General features: G+C 39.9%; 1 protein-coding gene across 2 annotated transcripts; it reads right to left on the bottom strand.

Moving 5' to 3' along the window:
* Window positions 1-363: 363 nt before the first annotated feature.
* LOC139626089 (occludin) lies at window positions 364-19,223 on the bottom strand. Of its 2 annotated transcripts, XM_071486268.1 has the most exons (10): window positions 18,965-19,223; window positions 18,825-18,869; window positions 14,536-15,130; window positions 12,782-12,973; window positions 11,869-12,036; window positions 6,608-6,771; window positions 4,023-4,241; window positions 3,155-3,326; window positions 2,241-2,282; window positions 364-1,938 (listed from the first exon to the last, which is right to left on the bottom strand). In XM_071486268.1, exons 3-10 carry the CDS (start codon window positions 15,109-15,111, stop codon window positions 1,837-1,839), a joined length of 1,635 nt encoding a protein of 544 aa, XP_071342369.1. In that variant the 5' UTR covers window positions 15,112-15,130; window positions 18,825-18,869; window positions 18,965-19,223; the 3' UTR covers window positions 364-1,836. The 2 variants fall into 2 exon arrangements, with proteins under 2 accessions (XP_071342369.1, XP_071342370.1); XM_071486269.1 differs by lacking the exons at window positions 18,825-18,869; window positions 18,965-19,223 and adding an exon at window positions 18,692-18,716.
* Between the last annotated feature and the right edge of the window lie 841 nt (window positions 19,224-20,064).

Below are 20,064 nucleotides of genomic sequence, written 5' to 3'. Positions count from 1 at the left end.
AGTAACACTAATAACTAAAGTTACATTTGTTTAATTGAGTTTGCTGATTTTGTTGTATATACTAACTGCAAAAACTGTAAACAATTACAATTGGTGGCAAATACTGCAGACACTTATTATGGTCTATATTAGTATAATAGGATAATGTGGAATCTGGACAGAGATAATGACTCAGGTGCTGAACAGCTTTAGAAAAAGGCTTTTAAACATTGTTTACCAAAAGAGAGCAGTAACAGCTTATCTTCAACTCACTGGGATATGGGCTCAACCCGTCCTCTTGCTCTCCCTGCTGGACGTTCACTGCAGATGCACGGACCCTCCAAAACTAGGAGGGTCTAAAAAAGATGGACTATCTGTTACACATTTTTAGAGAATTAGAAATGTTTATTACTTACTGAATTCAATACTTTTAGACACCATACCATATGGAAGTATACAGTTACAAAAAAAATGGTCTTTTATAATAGCATCAAAGAAAATAAATTCATACAAAAATAAATGGCTCGCAAATGGTTTGTAAAATGACAACAATGTTCTTCATAAAAATACAAATGCATGACAAATCAAAGGTGTGTCTGAACAATTTGAAAACGTACAGTAGATCCTAACACTGTGCACATGAAGTGGATGAATACAAAAATTACTGAAGATGATGGTGATGATCACTTTCATTGATAAAGAATCAAATGAGGAGATGTGCTCAGCTTATGGACAGTCAGAAAGAGGGAGACATGTTTTCCAGTTTGTTGAGGAGCATGTATGATAAACAATAGAAAAATAATCTATTTTTACTATTTTGCATAGCTTAAGTATATCTTGAATGGCCACTGATTAAAAAAAAAAAAACATACAGTATGCCACGATGGGTCTTTAGTATTTACAAATAACAGGTAACGTCATAACAAAAGCTAAGATATCTGCTGAATCTAATAGACAGATACATACTGTAAATTTGTTCTTGGTAGTATGAACAAGATTCATTAAATGTATATATATATATATATATAAAACACTACAACGTCACACATATCTCATTGGCCAGTTTATTCTCTTTTTGGTCTCACTGCATCTACAACAATCAGTATCAACACCTTAGTGAAGACAAAAGGTTGGTATATGGTAAAAATACACACGTGGTCCCGGCAGAGAGCAGTTAACTCCACTGACACTGAAGTTAGTTACAAACACTGACACAGAAGATGAGAGAAGCTCAACTAAAGTTCATTTGCAATAAAGATAATGTCATGCCAAGGGTTAAAAGAAACCTTATATTTGCTCACAAACAGTCCCTGCAACCTGTCTCACCCATCACTATGTTCATTACAATACTGGTCCACCTCTTATCTGTGGAGATAAAGCAAAGAGAAGTTGCCAATCTGGAGAGCAAACACAGCCACAGAAACCCAGCACAGTGTTATCACAGGTGACTGAAGGTCAGGTGACTTTCAAACAACCTTTCAAGTGGCTGCTGGCTGCAAACAAGGAGCTGGACCTTTGGGAAAATGGCAGTGTTTGCTGTGGCGGTGGCTACAACTGAGGCTCCTGCTTCCATTTTCTTCCAAAAACAATGAGTTATTCATACATTTCTGATCAGAGAGTAAGAAGGAAGCACGTTTGGATCATTATTATTAACATATAATATGCTCCCTATGTGTGTGTGTGTGTGTGTATGTGTGTAAATGTGCCCCTCTGTATCCAGTGTAAGTAGGTGCTGTTCAGGTAATTCTGGTCTCAGCACGCCACAGAGTCTTTGCAGTATTTTGGAGTGTATCTTGGCCCGTGTCTGTGAATGTTTGCTGTGTAGACCACAAAGCTGAGAGTCAGGACTGAGTGGATTCACGAGTGGTTCTTGTCGTAGTCCTTCACCATGCGCTTGATGTGGAACAGTTTGTGTCTCAGCCTGCGGCACTCCTTCTTCTTAGACCGGTAGTCTGATGTCTACAGAGCAGAGAGGGCACAGTCGAGTTACTTCATACTGCAGAACGGTGCAGGCATGCATATTCATTACTGAGAGCACTAATGAGTTATTACAAAAACAGCTCATAAGGCTCTATGATAGACCTTGTAAAGGGAACACAAAACAATCACAGAAGATCCATGAGCAAAGGATTACTGTGATATTTTGTAGATGGACATTAAGAGCAAACTGTGTGAATACATCCATACAAAGAAGTAATATATTCTTAATGAAGTCTTTATAAAATTTTATAAAATTTATATCATTAGAGATGTTTCCTCACCTGCTTCAGATCCTTCAATTGATTATATTCCTCTGCTACAGCCTGAGAAAGTTAAGGAACAAACATTGGTTATTATCACGTCTTGTCTTTTCCTGTTCTCCATGTGTTTTTGTGCTTGACAGTGAATGATTTGTGAATGATTTTTGGAAGTCTGTCTTAGATTAGAGGACTGAGATAAGCCAGAAACACCACAGGAAACTCAGAACTGATCAGTGCAGCAACTCAACAACTAAGAATCTAATCATTCTCAAGTTATGGGTGTGTGCAAAACTCGATTTCTGTTGTTCCTTATGTTTCTAACAAACTTCAGCCCTTTTAATACACAGACAGATTTCTGATGCCAACAACTGCTCAGGCTTTCAAAGTTTCCAGTGTCATTATAATTCAATTCAATTCAATTTTATGTGTGTAGCACCAAATCATTGCACTGCATCATAGCACTTGGCGATGGCGAAGAGGAAAAACTCAATTTTAACAGAAAATAATAATAATAATAAAGTAATGGCCTTGAGCAAAATGGAAAGTTTTGGCTCTACAAGTGGAATCTGAGTGTTATACACAAAAGCGTAACAAGCATAATTGTGCAGCACAAAATGCTGAACTACACAAATCTGAATTTTGGCACTTTTAAGGAAGGAGGAAGATGGAGTTTGAAGAACCTTTTGCAGCATTTTTTGATCAGTGTTTATGATCAAATCGAGCATTTCACGGTTAACTTTTTTCAATAAAGGCCCTCTGGAGCTCATACCCAAGCAGAAATGTTATTTCTTTAAATTTCGGGTGAAATAACATCTGAGTTACAGTGGATGGGATCCTCCCCCTACTTGTGGTCCTCAGTTTTTGGATTAAGGCTCATCATGTTTGAGTTTAGCCTTTCTCGTGACTTTCGGAGGGGAGTGCTGTGCATATCTGACCTGGTATTTGGCAGAGGTGTCATCCAGTGTGTCCAGCTGCCGACTGAGTTTGTTCAGCTGATCATTTATGTCATCCATCTCAGCACACAGGCGCTTGTACTCCCTGAGGTCGGCATCAAACTCTCTCTTATAATCATGACGCTGAACATCAGATGTTATCTCCGGATACATACTGGAGGAGAGAGGAGAGCAAGAAGGAGAGATGACAAAACGGATGCAGATTTGAGAGAGGAGAGAAAGACCAACTGATGTCAGCATCAGAGATAAACCTGCATTAGTGACCAGAAAGACCTGAAAATCACACGTGACAACAGCCACTGAGGTTTATCAGGTTTACTGCTGAACCACAGGAACACGCGGGAGAGGTCAAGGTGTGATACTGTAAGTGCTGGTTTCAACAAAGCTGAGTCCAACCACAGCCAAATAAGAATACTTTCTCATAAACTACATCGACTCCCGTGTTTCGTACCTTTGACCTAATTCTCTTATTATGTCTGAGTACAGTCCAAGTGAACTGGCATGCCTCAGAGGATTAACTTCTCTCCTGGACAGAGTAAGGAATATACAGACTATAGCCTTTTCCATGCTTTGTTGTTTGAGCATGTGTTTATTTACTGCTCTGTATTTGCATGTTTCAAACCAAAAGACATTAAAGCTGCATTTTCCTGTAAATCAAGTCGCTCTCATGTGAGCTTGATTTGCTGAGCTTGATTTGCTGAGCTTACAAATTTGATTCGGATCAGTGAATTTAGGTCTGGTCCTGAGGGAGTCACAGTATTTGACTGCAATTTACATTCTGAGTTCTTGGCTAATGACATTTCCATCTCTAATCCAGAGATACAGTAGAGCGGTCGTCTTTAATTCTCACCTCTCCCACTCGTCTGCGTCGAGTTCATTGCCTGTCTCTCCTCCTGTGGTGTACTCTGTCTCATACTGAGACTCGTCCAGCTCGGGGTTACGTCTGCGTCTCTTGCCCCTGTTGGCAGAGGGTTTGCGGCCCCTGCCCGTCTCCTCTGAAGGGCTGGAGCTGGCCCTTCCACTGTGGGAGAAGGGCTCCACTGTCCGGTTGGCCGTCCTCTCCGAGTACCTGCAGGACAGCAACAAAGACTGAATTGTTAGACACAGCTTCTTCAACTCGTCTGTACTGGGAGCACTAAAGGAGCAGATGATGAACAAAGTCTTGGCTAAATTTAAAGACAATGAAAAATATTTTTACTATGAGAGACATAAGCACACTGTTCTCTCTTAGTTCACACGAGAGATTTCTGCTTGGCCTTGTTTTTCTTACTGGTTTGAAGTGGCTTCAGTTAAAAAGGAAATGTTACATAGGCAACTATCACGAACCAATCAAATATTAGCAAAATCTGAATAAAAAAATATGCCAAGTGTGTCAACGTTGCCACTTCTGTCAAATATGATCACGCCACTCCCACAGAGGCCTTATAAAGCAGTAGAGCTTTTGACTGTTAAACCTTTAATAAATAGCTCAACATGTATTTTTTTTACTTAACTTTAGGTTTGACTGTTGCTTATTCATGTATATTTAATGTCTTAAAGAAATACTTGAGAGAATATTTAAGAAATGTTTTTCTTCTTTGAAAAACAAAAAATATGTAAAACTGTTCCTCTTGGGAGCTGTTCAAAAAAATCTACATAGATAAAAATACCTGCCTTAAAGGAATGGTTCAACATTTTGGGAAGTATATTTCTGGCAGAGACTTAGTTGAGAAGACTGACACTACTCTCATGTCTGTATGTTTAATATGTTGCAGCTGTTTGGTGTCTTATGTCTTCAAAGCCACCTCACTGTGTACATCAGATCCTATTGACCTTTGTTGCATTGCTAAGATATTAGCAGTGAGGTTCCACAATGACTTTAGAGATTTTTATAAGGTACAATAAACTTCTCACAGGCCAGATGTATAATTTTCTTTGCAACATGTGAAATAAAACATCAATTGAAATAAAATAACTTTAAGAAAGCAAGAAATAAACCACCAAGAACACCATCACCCAAATAACAACAGGAACTAATGATATGGTCGAATATGAGACAGTGACTAAACATAACAAATATTAACTGATGTGGCCCAGACAGATACCATATGTAGGACCGTAGACACCACTAATGATTATTGTTGCTCACACCCTGCAATTTGACTCTGTGCCATTTGGAGGGCTCCCAGTGACCAGGAAGCAGGTACAGCTTTTTAATAGCAAGAGGGGAGGATGTGCTCAATTTTGTAGGTTTGTAGGGATTTGTAGAGAATCCAAATCCAGTGGAGCAGACATTACAAGTTCTTACAAAAAAAGGCAGCTTTATGTCAACAACAGAGGACACGACAGGACTTCAGGTCAACATTCTTTAGCTTATGAAAATGCCAGCTCTGTTTTCTTTGTGAAAGAGGAAATCATCAAAAATAATAACATTCTGTACTTTGAGCGAGCGCTGTAAAACACAATGATTAGTTTATTCTCTCTTGTTAAGCATACGCTCTTAGGTCTTTCCGAATGACTTGTTTTTCCAAAGGTTAAACTGTAAAGAGCAGCATATTTTAGACACACACACACTCATGTATTAAGGACATTTATGCAAACAAAAATAAGGTGCTTCAGAAAATCATTTCAAGCTTTGAAGAAAAGCAAATAGCATTAGTTCACAAACAACCTGCCTTTTCCTGTCCTCAGAGAATTCAATGAAAATGAGAGACAAAAAAAAAAACAAAAACTAGGGAACGTTAATCCAACAAAGGCTCAAAGGTCACACACACAGCTCTGTTGTGTGGGCAGGGAAATATGTTTTCATGGGCTTTTAAAGAGAGCAGTGATTAGATATTGTTTGTGTGTGTCACATGTTTGAATGGATGATTGTGTGAGTCTTTGCTTTACAGTGAACAAATGTTGCAGCTACTGTCTCAATAGAAATTTCATATTTGAAAACTTAAAGACAGTTAAATAAAAAATACAAGCTCCAATCCTGCATCATTGTGTCACTTGTTTATTTTTCTCTTGATATATCCCATATATATATTTATATACTATAATGCCTCTCTTTTCTCTTCCTGAAAAAATGTTTGATGGGTTATCTGGAGCTTAGGGGCGTTTATCCATAACTTTATCAAATTAAATGTGATCTGGGGCAGCTGGCTAACCGCACTCATCATATATAACTACACTTGTTTCACTGTGACATTTAATCAGCCAAAATGTGGCTCATCTGATCTGTATGTAGAAATGGACTGAGAGTTTTGACCCACTTGCTCCGAGTGAAAGGAAATATTTTTGACAAGACTTTAGAATTAGCATTACACATGTTGCTGAACAAGTATAACTGGAAAAGAGAATGTATATTAATTATATTAAGTAACGAGTAGCCCTTGATAATTTTTTTTGAACCTAATAAAATGTAAAGTATAAAAAACAGAAAAAGGCTGAGGAAACCCAGTCACCCACTCGTGGTTGTCAATGGTGTCCTCGTTATAGGAACTGCCGTCCACTTTGGCTGGGGGGTAGGAGATGACACTGTTCGCTGAGGCGCTGAGCAGCCCACCTCCCTTCTCTGACACCAGCAGGGTAGGGGCGTCCTGAACACTGTGGCTTTCCTCCACATTGTTCACCTACGGCAGGCAGGAAAAAACATGAGGAACAGACTCAGCAAACACAAACAAACAACCGAAACACTCACAAAGAGCAGGACACACCACAGGCTCATGTTCTGACTGATTATTCTGTTAAAGAAACCATCTTAACTTAAGGAGAGAGGAGAAGCTCGCTCTACACCAGAGACAAGAGGGTGGTAATTAGCACTTAAAGTTTGAGAGAGCGGTGAGGCATGAAATTCGACGGCACAGTCCAACTCCTCAGTGAAATGTGGGTTATCCGCTTGGTTCACAGTGCTCGAAAAGGTCAGGAGAACAAAAACAAAGGATGACTAAAGGCTAATTCTAAAGTAAACCACACCAACCATAAACAGACCAAAATCTTTGAGATCGTAATATGATATAACTGATGGTTTCTTGTTTACAGCCTTTGATTAAGTTTTCCCATCCGTTCCTGATAATCTAAACCGAGTCATAAGGATAAACATGGAAAATAATCGTCATTAATCCCAGCTTTGCTTTCACTTCTGTTACTTCCCATCTTCATGAACACCTGGAACGGATGTGCTCCTTCTTCATTTTTTAAAACAAAAGGAAACGGTGTCTGTCATGTAAATATGTTCGCCTTAATCTGTGTTTCCAAGTCCTTCCTGGCAGGACAGATGGCCTACATGAGGGAATTCCTTACAATGAAGGCCTCAGGGGTGGTCACTGCTTCTTCCAGTAAATGTATCAATCAAACCAAACCTCTAAAGAAAGCAGAGTCTCAACTTTAAACAGGTCCTATTGTTTCTCTGCTAACTTTCTTACTGGAAGCAGAAACTCTTGGGGCGTGAGGTAACAAAACGAAAAGACTACGGTTATTCATTGTATAAATAAGTGAGGAGGTTTTTAAAAAAGCTCAAAATCTAAGCACACAATATCTGCCTTTGTACACAAAATGGGTGGATGATATTTTTAAAAATGCATATTTATGAAAAACATCAAAACTGTGCAGATTATTTTCCTCTGAAATAAGACATCAGCTGAGCAGGGACGCATGTACATTTGCTGTTCTTGTCTATAATGTGTATTCAGCACCAGCCCTCGGCCAGTTACGCAAAAATTTCTTTTGGGCCCTGGTCAGAGGTGAGAACTTTCTATTCCCCAACCTCGGGAACCTTCACAAAACATCCTCTCTGCTGCTCTCTCAGGTGGTGCATTATTGAGCAGCCTCCTAAATTCCCCACAGTGCAGGAGCAGATCTGAACATCAGCCTAGCCCCCAAAAAACAATAATCATGATGGGTGGAGTGTTTGGGCAGGGGGAGAGTTGCCCTTCTTGCAGCTGCAGAAGGGGCCCGTTTGAAGAGGGAAGCTCATGTAAGAATCTCAACAATGCCCTCTGAGTGTGAAGCAGCAGCAGCAGCTGGACTACGAGCAGAGTATGTGAGTCCTGGACCTGCTGAGGCAAAGCGAGGAGGCAAAGAAACACATGGAGGCGGAACGGTGACTGTTGATGAAGGAGGGAAGAATTAAGAGGAAGCAGGAAAGAATGAAAGTGTGGATAAGGCAAAAAAATAATGGGAAGTAGAGCAGTGGCAAGGACAGAGTGCATGATGGAGACAGGTTCAATCCAGGGACAGGTGGTGTCAAAGGAAAAGTGAAGCAAAAGTGGACAAAAGCAAAGATCAAGATTTATCTAAGATGTAAAAGGTTTATCTTAGTTCAAAAAGCACTCTTAATTGGAGGCATGTGCTTCACCAGAGATAATGGCAGTCACGTGTTGTGAAACTAGTATGAACACTTTATATTATATATAAATTATATTGAGCAGCAGTAACTGACATATTATAAAGACCGGATACAGTGAAACTATAGGAAACAGCTCGAAGCTACGGCCAAAACTGTTCTTATATCAAAAGTCTCTTTTGAAAGAGTGCAGGTAAAAGTGTCTTCTTCTTCTTCTTCTTCTACTACTTCTTTCTCATGTATTTAACTCTTTCCAATGTTTTTTAATTTTTGGATTGTTTTTATATGTGTAGCTTGTCTGTGCATCAAATGAGGCCAGCTGTAGGTTTACCTGTAAGTTGTCTTTTCTCTAGATGACTGGTTTGTAAGAAATAATCTTGGAAAGACCCTCTTCAGTGACAAGCACTGTTAAATTTGATCTATTTTAGTTCATATGTTCTTCTCTTTTCCTTTCACATAGAAATTGCAAATTACAATTTTGATTTGTTTGACATATTTCTATGTTCACACTATTGGTATAACTAATCAAAATTGTAATTAGATATTTTCCTTGAAACAATCAGAACTACTCATTGGTATATTTCCCTGCTGTCAGTAACACTATACAAGTATCAAACCATAAAACACAGTCAGACCAGAAATACCAACTTTGAAGAAAAAATCAGAAAATCTTTTTTATCCATGGTTCACCAACATTTTGTTTCTTCATACAATATTTATCAATCTAACTTGTTTCATGTCCAGATGTTCATGCTATATACTGTGAAACCATGGTATACTACTGCTTAGAATTAGATTTACTATCCACAGTAAATGGATGTTTTAATCCACATCTATGGAACCAGTCCAGGATGCCTTCACTCTACATCTGTGTGCACATAAAGCAATGCAGAAACCAACTCTTGATGACCTCATGCAGCAGACACAATGCAGCCCCCACCCCCCACCCCTCGGCTGAGCTGAATGAGGCCTGTGTGTGAGGTCATCAGAGCGAGCCAGGCCTCCCCGAGCTCAGCAACAGAGATGGGTCTAATCCCAAACACCAAGCACCGCCTTAGACTGTCACTGGCCTTGTGCTTAAAGGAGCCAAACAAGCCCAATGACTCATTCTGTGGCACAGACGCAGGTAGATCAGCAGTCATGGAAAAAAATAATTGGAAATATGAGGAAACTGCGGACAAGGCGGCAACCCTTCCACACCAAGTGTCCTCTTTGTCTAAGCCATTACAAAGATAAAAAAATATGTATGTAGGCCAGTCAGTTAATATGACTATATGACCACACTGACCTGCTTTTGTAGAGAATATCGTCAGTCATATATGTTTCACAACCTACTGAATATATAATTATCTCTTTTGCAATGACAGTCATCACATCTTCTCAGATTCCTCTTTTATCCAACCTGTATATATTTCTTTCTTGTTTTTAGAGCTGTATTTAAAATGAAAAATGTCAGGATATGTTAGTTTCTAAATACAGAGGCAGTGTACAGTTCATTACTGCAGTGTACCTACAATAAGTCTGATGACATCAGTGAGCTTGGCTCCATTATTAGACTCTTGTGCTGGTCATTGAATTCACTCTGGGCTTGTCTCATCTACTCTGCGCTGCCTGTACACCTCTGTGTGCATGATGCCATGTTCCAGACAATGACAACCACTCTCAAAAACAAACAGCTCTATATAATCCAACATAACACCATGTCTGTTCAGTTCCCCTGTTCTCAGTCAGTGCAAAAGATCCACTGTGACTCACTGCAACCTTAACTGACTAATCTGATCAAATCAAAAAAAAAAAGAAGCTAAGCTAGTGATTCTGACTCCTGTAAGTCACGATATGTATTACACACTGATGTACATGCTTATGGAGGGCATGGGAAGTTTAGCTTAGCCTTTCATCGCCTTAATAAAATCCTGAAGAAAAATCTTTTAAAGGAATTGTCTCAAATCTTAACAAATCCATGTTAGAACATCAACAATTAATATTCACTTTAATTAACTTATGTTTGTAAGGTTCATCACCATTTATTTACCATTGTTAATAGGCATTGGTTAAATAAATGGAGGGATTGGTGGATGAGAGGTTGGGGGCAACATTGTCTTTAGTTTAATAATTGTTTTCTTGATTGCGTAAAGGAATTTATAATTCATATTTTTTTCTCTTTATTTGTATTCTTTTCTCTTGCAAATGCCACGTGTTTAGCTTTATGCAATGCGTCTGCATGCCTTCATTTGTGTTCTTGAACTCATCTGCACAATGTTTGAACAAACATTGGATGTCGACAGTATGTACTGGGGAGGATGCATCATAAGTGTGACTTTGTGCTCTGGAAGAACAAAAGGAAATATTGTTCAGACCCAAATGTTTCAAACTTACTTTACAAAATGTCCAGTTGTCCTACTGGTGCTGTTTCTGATCATCAATTCGATTGTAAACTTTAGCTTTTGATGTTAACTTCATCATTTTAAAAGACGCAGACCAAGTCAATAATCAACCCATACCGCAGGTAACAGTCCCATATGACTAGAGCCATGTTGACATTTAAAAACCCCAGCGCAGGCTCTCTAGAAACCACCTGCCTGCCGACTATCTTCAGGTGGTTAATGATTACTCAGAGTGAAACCAGGTTGTAGGCCATGAGTAAACAATCACCAACTGCTATCAGCCCTGACCCTGAACAAAGTAACTCAGTCAGAGGAATCAGTCTTACGGTAGTTTGACTGTGTCACTGCTGGATCATATAAATGGGTAAAAGTCTATATATAATGCTCCTTTGGACTTTCAGCTCTTAAAGACAAGCGATGAAAGCACATGACAGATGTTAACTGGTGCACAACATGACATAGTCTGTCTGCACATAGAGCTTAGTTATATGTTAAAAATAGCACAGCAAGAGACAAACCAGCCATGGGAATGTGCAAGTGTCAGCTTAGCTATTTACTGCATCTGCATCACCGCAATCACCTAAACCTGTCGTTATAAGTGATGACTACCTAAGTGGGATGACTACCTCACTGATGACCTACCTACGTAACCTACTTTGCCTTGTCAGAAATAGGTAGAAACTAATTTGGCACGTGACAGCAAGTCACGGAGACAGGAGGGGGAAAAGCGTATGTCAGTCAGTTTTGCTGGATGAATCATCCGTGAAGAAAGAAAGCACTGTAGTTGATCATTTCATCTCCCAATCAAATCTTTGGGTGAACATTGTATTCCATCAACCTTTCTTAGGCTGGATTTAAACTCTTTGTGATCCTGTTCATTTGACTGCCAGCTGTGCATGCACAAACTCCAGGTCAGTTTGGGTCAAAATGTGATTTTTCTTTGCAAATCCCACGTAAACCCCGTCTTATTAAACTGTAACTACCATCCAGTTGTCTCTTACCCATTCCTCTACATCCCTGCCCTCAGAGGCCTTCCCTCCGACAAGAGGCTCCTCCCAGTAGATGTTTGGTTTCCCGTAGCGCCAGATCTTCCCTCTAGTCTTGTGTGCAAAGAAAGCTGCAACGCCCCAGGCGATTACGACCAGGAATCCACACACCATGGCAACTCCCTTGAAAAGCAAAAACATGGGAATGAAATTTGGAAAGTTCTCAAGTAGATAAGCTCTGAGATAAAGCTGGTTCATCCTGGGATAAGAAGTACACTAATAGTCATATGTGATGTCACTGGCAGAAATAAATATCAAAATCTGTGGCTCCATGTATCACAAATATAACAAATGCTTCATATCAGATACCATTATAAGAGAAAACAATAGGTAATAATACGGGGGCTATAACTTCTGGTCCCTGAAGCATGAATGCATATTTTTCTTTCAACATTTTTAATAGCTTTATGTATTAAACTTACTTTCACAAAAACAAATGATACACAAGTACACCCAAAGCAGTTATATTACACATAGGTACCAGTCATTTTAGTACTGAAACAATATTGTCAGTTAATCTAATGGTCAATCGACAGTAATCAAATCAATCACTTTGATAATCAATCATTTAAATAATGACTAATGAGATAACTTTTTCTTGTTCCAGCTTCTAAATGGTCAAGATTTGCTCTCTGTAACCATTCACATTTTGCAGTAAATTCATATTTTGTGGCATTTAATGCTCATTCAACTTAAAATAACCTCCATAAAACTATTACAACTCAACCCAGATCAATTCAAAATGATGTTATAAATATATAAAGGAGGCCATTGTTAGACTATTACATCTACATGAATTTATCCTGGAGAATGCACTAAACCAACCCTTGATATAATCTGAAAAATATGTACAGGAAAAACTACAAACCTCCTGTGGGTCCACAAAACAGTAATGGTAGAGGTACTGGTTGTACATGGGGAAGCCCCCCACTCCCCCCATCTGCGAGTAGCTGGTCTGGTAGAGGTTCTGGCACATCACGAGCATCGGATTGTACATCATATTGGAGGAGCCCTGGGCCATGGGGTTCACTCCGACAATGTACACAATGCTTATGATGCCCTGAGGAAGAAGAAATGGATTTAGTGCATCCACAGTAATATCAATATTTTCAATTATTGAAAAATACTTCTGTAGTACTAGTAGTAGTACTCCTCAGTATTCAATTTAAATATGACTAAGACAACACTGTTATCATGCGAAGACAGCAGCAGTCATATCATCCCAGCGAACACTGTGTGAGTGCAAAGGGTACAGTACAACAAGCAGCGTGACTTAGAGCTATTCTCTAGTGTTTTCTATTCTATCTGTAATGAATACTTTGTAGAAGCTGCTTGGTATGTTAAATTTTCTGCCTTTATCTACAGTGAATTTGATTGCGGGCTGAGCAAAAATAAACTATAGTAAATCATGTAAACTCTATTTGAATCAAAACTTGCAGATTTTCTGTAATTATTTAAGAACAGCAGAAAAGGAAGTCCTCACATTTCTCTTTCCTTATTAAACATCTATAAACAGGCTGGAGCAAAATTAACAGATTGGGTCCCAGGAAGAGCAGCATCTTTTATATTTGGATCTATAGTACTATTATATTCTAAACATCTGGGTGTGACCTCAGAGGAACATCTGTATGAATATGCTCTTCAACCAACGCAGCAAGTGGAACACTGGGTACACAGAGTTAAACTGTGTACACAGACTTCTGCTCCAGATTATACTTCTGGTATTTGGGGTTTTTGAAAACACAGACATTTGAATACCATTCATAACAGAACTTGTTTACAACAGTTTTGAGTGTTTGTTGGAATGTGGGATTGGGAAACTCTAAATATTGGACATCACTGTGAGATGCTTCAGATGGAAAATGTGGTGCTGCTAATGTCAGGTGTGAGTCAAATTTCTCACATACCATTATCACAAAACAGCTACAATGAAGAATATAATGGCAGAATCTAAACAAAGCTCAACAATCAATATGTGCCCTGCGTGAAATCGAAGGTTTATTGTTATTATTGGAACAATGACTGAAGTATTTTGTAGAGTTAATGGAGGAGATAAACTCAGAATGATATGTTTGCGTTTAACATTTAAGTTTTCTCATGTAGGAATCTAAATGTCCTGTAAACAACATTTGTAAAGGGGCAAGTTTACAGCATCACATACACATCTTAAGCTAGTTTATAATGCCTGTCCCTACATAGATGGGTCTTTTAAATACATCAAACTATGGATATATGGAACAAAGCACACAAAGCACAGAACTCAACAAGAAAATACATCAAACATTACACAATGATATGACAAAAGTACCATAAAATGTTCTACAGATACTCTGACGAGCTGTTCCATTTTATTTGGAAGTATGTTCTACTCTTTTCTGTAATATCTGCACTATTGATTCCCTGTTGGGAAATATTTTTGGGTCAAATGAATGAGTCACCAGGTTACGGATATCTTACTTTATGACATATTATGACAGCATAGCCTGATACCCACAGCTGGGCCAAATGGTAGGTCAAAACATCAGTTAATACTAAAACTGGGCTCACTGCTAACTGTGGATACAGCAGGAGAAGACTCCATAAATACCAGAAATGTGGAACTGAAATATGAATGAAGTTTACCTCCAGGACAGCCATGATGATGCTGGTTACCATGAGGGCCAGAAAGAACTTCCTGCTGCGGACGATGTTGGATTTAGAGAAGGTGGCGATGAAGAACGCCAGTGCGCCGATGAAAGTAATGGCCGCCATGGCAATCATTGTTGTTTTGGCTGAGTAAGGTGAGATGTAGGAGCCCTGGTAGTTGCCGTAGCCTCCATAACCCCCATAACCTCCATATCCTGAGCCATAGCCACCCCCAACATATCCGCTGCCATAGCCCATCCCAGAACCATAGTAACCCATACCGTATCCATACTGCATGTCCCACATGAGAGTGGAGGCCACGCAGGCGAATATCGCCACACACAGCACAATCACCGCCGCCAACATGGCTTTGATGATCCCGGGAGGTGACAGCCATTTGTAGAAGTGCTGCGGTTTGTCCTCGATGTAGTAAGATCCAGGCGGAGGTGGATACGCGTTGTAATCGCTCTGAGGGCCATGGAAGCTGCCTGGCGGGCCGTAGCCGTTGTTGGATGGTGAGGTGAAAGGAGGGCTGTAAACAGGTGGACTCTCATAGTGCTGCTTGTCAAACATTGCTCAAAGACGTCTGGAACTGTGAAGAGGAACAACAAAACAAAGAGTTTGTGGAGCAAAGTGTACTGCACAATGCTGGGAAGAGGTGTCCGGCTCAGTTTTTCAGCAGTACTGATATGAGCAATAACGTTACGTGGAGAGATATGGGAGAGTTGGGCGTGACTGTCGTTGCTTATGAGGCTTAGTAACAGAACAGTGTAAATGTTTTACCATTTCCAAGGGAGGGTGATTTATGAGGGTGGAAGTTAGGGTTGTTTGTGCAGTTTTCTCTTTCAGGTGGAGCAAATTAGGTTTTACTGAGACCAGGGGATTTATCACTTATCATATCATACCTGCTGGCTTATGTTAGCAGGAAACAAAAATATCAGAGGAATGACCTTAGCTTCGAGGTCTCCGAACCATTAAAACCAGAATCGCTGCGGAGATGTCGGTAACAGGACGGAGAGCGCTGCCAAACAACAATACCTTCCTTTTTGCCTCTTCACAGGCTGTGGGAGTCTCTCTCCAGCCTCCACAATGTCCAGCCAGACTTTGAACACTTCACATTCCTCCCTCCAGCTACAAATTTGGGTTTCTTTTCTGCTACATCTCTTACACATTGATATCCAAGGCCATAGTGTATACGACTTAACAATGCCCATTCTTCTACACAGGAGCCCTGCAGGGAGTGGGCTGTGTGCATGTTGGAGGGAAAAGACACAGAAACAGCAGTTAATAACAAAGTCACTGTGAGGACACATGACCAGAACATTAATGCCTCTTTGACTGTGTTATTTTCCAACTGTAATCTCAGTCTGATATGAACACAATGCTGAACGCAATGTGCCTGCAGCAGACTGTAGCATTTCATCTGTTCACACAACACATTACAATAGGGAAGCTCATTGATTCATGGGCTGCAGCTAAAAGTAACTTTTGTTTTTGATTCATCTGTTATTATTTTTGATTGAGTGATTAAGTTTTTAGTCTACAAAATGTCAGAAAATCGTGGGGAAAAATGTGATTAATCGGTTGTCTGCTGACTAATTAAGCCATTTTTCAAGCATAATGACAGACATTTGCTAGTTACAGCTTCCAAAAAAGCTGCTTTTCTCTGTTTTGTACTGCATTTAATAGACAAAATTATTAATAAAGAAAACTGACAGCTTCATCAATAAAAAATGTGTTTTCTGCAACCCTAGATTGATTAATTTTTCAATTCATAAATGGACTACAAAGTGTCCTGTGCTCTGATTTTTAAAAACAAAAACGCCTCTTTCATCTGCATCTTTCTCCTCTTCAGGCATCTTGTGAGGGAGCTAAAGGCCAAGATGCCCGGCCATTCAGATGTTAAGACACATAGACAGAGAGACTGTCCCTGGCGCTGCCCACAGTCAACAGTCCCGGGTAATAACTCTCCTCTCTTTATGGGACTCTGGCACACACAGCAGCGGAGGTCTCGCCTCAGAGCCTCCATCCCAGACACCTTCCCATTATTCCCTCCCTCATTCCTCCATATCCTTCATCCCCCTTCACGATTCCCCCGTCCCCCAACTCTCCTCCCTCCCTTTCTCTCCATCCCTCCATAACTTCATGCCTTTGTTTTGGGGGCAGGAGGGGCAAAAGTCAAGGCTGCTCGTCACGGGAACAGTGTTGCCATGGAGTCGGGGTAAAAAAAAAAAAAAAAAAAGAAAAGAAAAAGAAAAGTGGGGCACTGTCCAAGGAGGATCAGACAAGGACTCCTCTGTGCTGCTCCTGAGTGGAGTCAGAGGGGAAGGAGACAGAAAGAGGGGAGGACAGGTGGATGGGTAAAGTGTGTGCAGTGGTATCAGGTGTCCTTTATTGTTGATCAACAGGCTGCTCCATGAGCCACTGGGTCTTGGTTTATTTCCTTCTGCAGTGTTTGATTATATCGATAACTGGCAGGAAGCAACATGAGGGTCAAAGTGTTTCTAGAAGGCTCGAACAACTTCCCAACACCTCACAACACTGTCAAACGCTTCCTCCTAAATTTTCTACTTTAACACATTAAGAAATTTACAATATCTCAAGCTCAAGCTGACTCTTCTTCAACAGAGGCTTTAAAATCTTCAAAATCTTTCAGTCTGCCAGAAATAAAGGCCAGTTTGAGTTCAAATGTTGTACTTTTCCAGATGTAATAAAGTAGGAGTTTTCTAAAGGGAGTGTTTACCAGAAGGGGGAGAAATCACAGGTACAGCTGTTTAAACTCAGCTAGAGCCACAACGCTTAACAGTTTAAATTATTTATCAAGTTAAAATAGCAAACATTCGATGGTTTTGCTGCTTCTTTTTGTTTTAAAATTGTAATAAACTGAATATGTTTGGGTTTTGGACTGTTAGTCAGACAAAACAAGACATTTGATGATATTCACTTTGGATAATAGTAAACTAAAAAAGTAATTTATAGTTTATAGACCAATAGTAGAAACAGTAGGAGTAACAGTAGTAGTCGTAGTAATAGTAGTTGTTGTGGTGGTGTTTGTCTAACAATGGGTCACAAATGTCATTTTCAAGCTGGGCAGAAAATCTCAGTGTTTGGACGACAGTCACAGGTCAGGTCAGACACCCACCAGCCGCAGCCTGAGCTCCGCTACAACACAGAGACTCTATCATCTGCTGCTGATAAAGGAATTCCAGTCAAACAGTCACATGTCTTACATCTGTCAAAAACAATTAGGCCCCTGCCCCATGTAGGCTGGGACCCACTGGCGCACACACGGGAGTCAGCCAAGATGTCGTGCCAAAAAACCAACCCAGTGAAAAATCTCCTGAATAATAAACTCAGTAAAACTTGTGAAAAAACAAACACAGGTCATTGTGGATGAAAGTAACAGACAAAGTAGCCCAAATACTTTGTCCACCCGATTTATATTTATGAAATAAACACTAATAGAAACACCTTTCAGTATAATGCAATGCAATAAAGTTAAACAGAGCCACAAACTTCAGCTTCCACAAAGTGAGATCAGTGTCTCCACAACAAAAACTGATTACAACCTTCATTTATTCCACCGCTGCTGCATTGGATTGCATTAGTGTTGGCAAGGTGTTTCTAATAAACTGGCACATGGATTTAATAAATGAGGACACAATAACTATTGGTAACACAACTGTAACACAACTCAAAAGTCTGCACTTAAATATATTTGTATATAAACAGATATTCATGCCACTCTGTGGTATCCTATCAGTGACTCTTCTGCCCTTACAGGTAACTCACACACGTCATCTGTGAAGTGCAACTAACTATGGATGAAAAATGAGTATTTATTTGTTTCTTCACTGCTTCCCCTGCATTTACAGACACCTACAACACCACAATCCGGAAACAGCAAACTGAACAGATTGCAGTTTGTTTGTTGTTGTCTCTTTAAAGGTGATTTTGTCAGTGGTTCCCTAATACATAGGTATAATGGTACATAATTATAAATCTGTATTCCTGTACTTTTCAGTGGTTATAATGATTTCCCAGATGTGATTCTCTAGATTTCTGATATAAATCGTTTTAAACTGACTCCTTTCTAATCGGTAACAAACAGTAACTCAGTCACAGTGTTTGGAAAACAACATGAGGGACCCACCTGTCGAAAATACCGTTATTACAGTGGTGTTCAGTCAAACATATCAGGAGCACATCCATGTAGGTTCAGTCTGACAGAGTAACTTCTCATGCAGCTTGGAAGTTACTTGTATCCACCTTAAATGTTTCCTTACCTGAGGGTCGCAGAGGGGAACTTCAGCTCTGTCCGTCCCTGTTTCCTGTGAAAAACCCCCCGCACTGAGAGTTTGAGAGCAGCTGAGGAAAATATGTAACCCTAAGAAAAAAAATATATATAACCTGTTTCTGAACTGACTTTTAATGTGAACCTCTTTCTCTGAGGCAGACTGTGAAGGTCGAGACCCCGCTTGAAGCTCCTGTCCCGGGCAGAGACCAGAGACGACGGCTTCCGTGCAGGCGACGGCCCCTGAACAAGAGCTTTGTCCCGCCTGTCCGCGGTGATGAGGCCGCCGCGCAGCAGCCGCACCGCCGCGCTTCAGCCGCCAGAGGTCGGCCTCCCACACACGGACGGATTATAAGATACTTGACCCCTACTCTTCCTCAGTGGGACCCCCCGGAGTGGACGTCCTGATGGGTGTGATTCTCTTCAGAGTCGTTTTAAGTCTCAAGTGACATTGTTGTTGTTTAGTCATTTCGAGTCTCTGTAGCTGTTCAGATTTTTCTATTTTGTTTTTTTTTGTTTTTTTTGTCTCTGAGATTATTACTCTGTGTCTCTGTGCCCCTGCTTAATCTCCTTGGAACTATTTTGTGTTTTTATAGTTATTTCAGCCAGAATATTTTATTAAATGTCTCTTTGTGGGGTTTGTGAGTCTCCCTTGTTTTGTGTCTCTTTGTTGTTGTCCTTTTTGCAGCTTTTGTGGTCATCTGTCTCCTTGTAGTTGTTTTGAGTATCATTGTGGTACTTTTGCATCTACTTGTATGCATTTTGCATATCTTTGTGTACCTTTTTGTAGTTGTTTGATGTACTTTCCAACATGAAGTATTAACATCCACTTGAAACAGGGGCTCTAGCAGAGTGATCCTCTGAGCCCTTGGGCTCCTGGACACTTAAGATGCTCTTAATTACATTAAAATCCTAATATAAAACCATCATAGTCATCATGGTCTTCTGCCAGACAACATATTTGTTGAAAAGCAGGTAATTAACAGTAGTAGCAGTATTGCATAAATGTTTTACTCTTGTGTTACATAGCTAAGAGATGACCGGTGTTGTTTTCATGTTTTCTAAAGCCCCGGTCTTTTCTTTTGTCCTCACTGATCCCAAGTCCTACATTTTGTTTCTTTGCAGTATGTATTTATTTTGTCATCTCTGTTTCACAATTAAGTCACATTGCCATTAGTTTGTGAACTTCAGTGTATGAATTCAATTGCATTCCTCCATAAGGGTGTACACTC

This window comes from Trachinotus anak, unplaced genomic scaffold (genome assembly GCF_046630095.1).
Source record: "Trachinotus anak isolate AG129_WGS33_773 ecotype Australia unplaced genomic scaffold, CSIRO_AGI_Tana_v1 ptg000010l, whole genome shotgun sequence".
Classification (NCBI taxonomy): Eukaryota; Metazoa; Chordata; class Actinopteri; order Carangiformes; family Carangidae; genus Trachinotus; species Trachinotus anak.
Note: the sequence above shows the minus strand (reverse complement) of the source record. Positions and strands in the feature narration are given on the sequence as shown.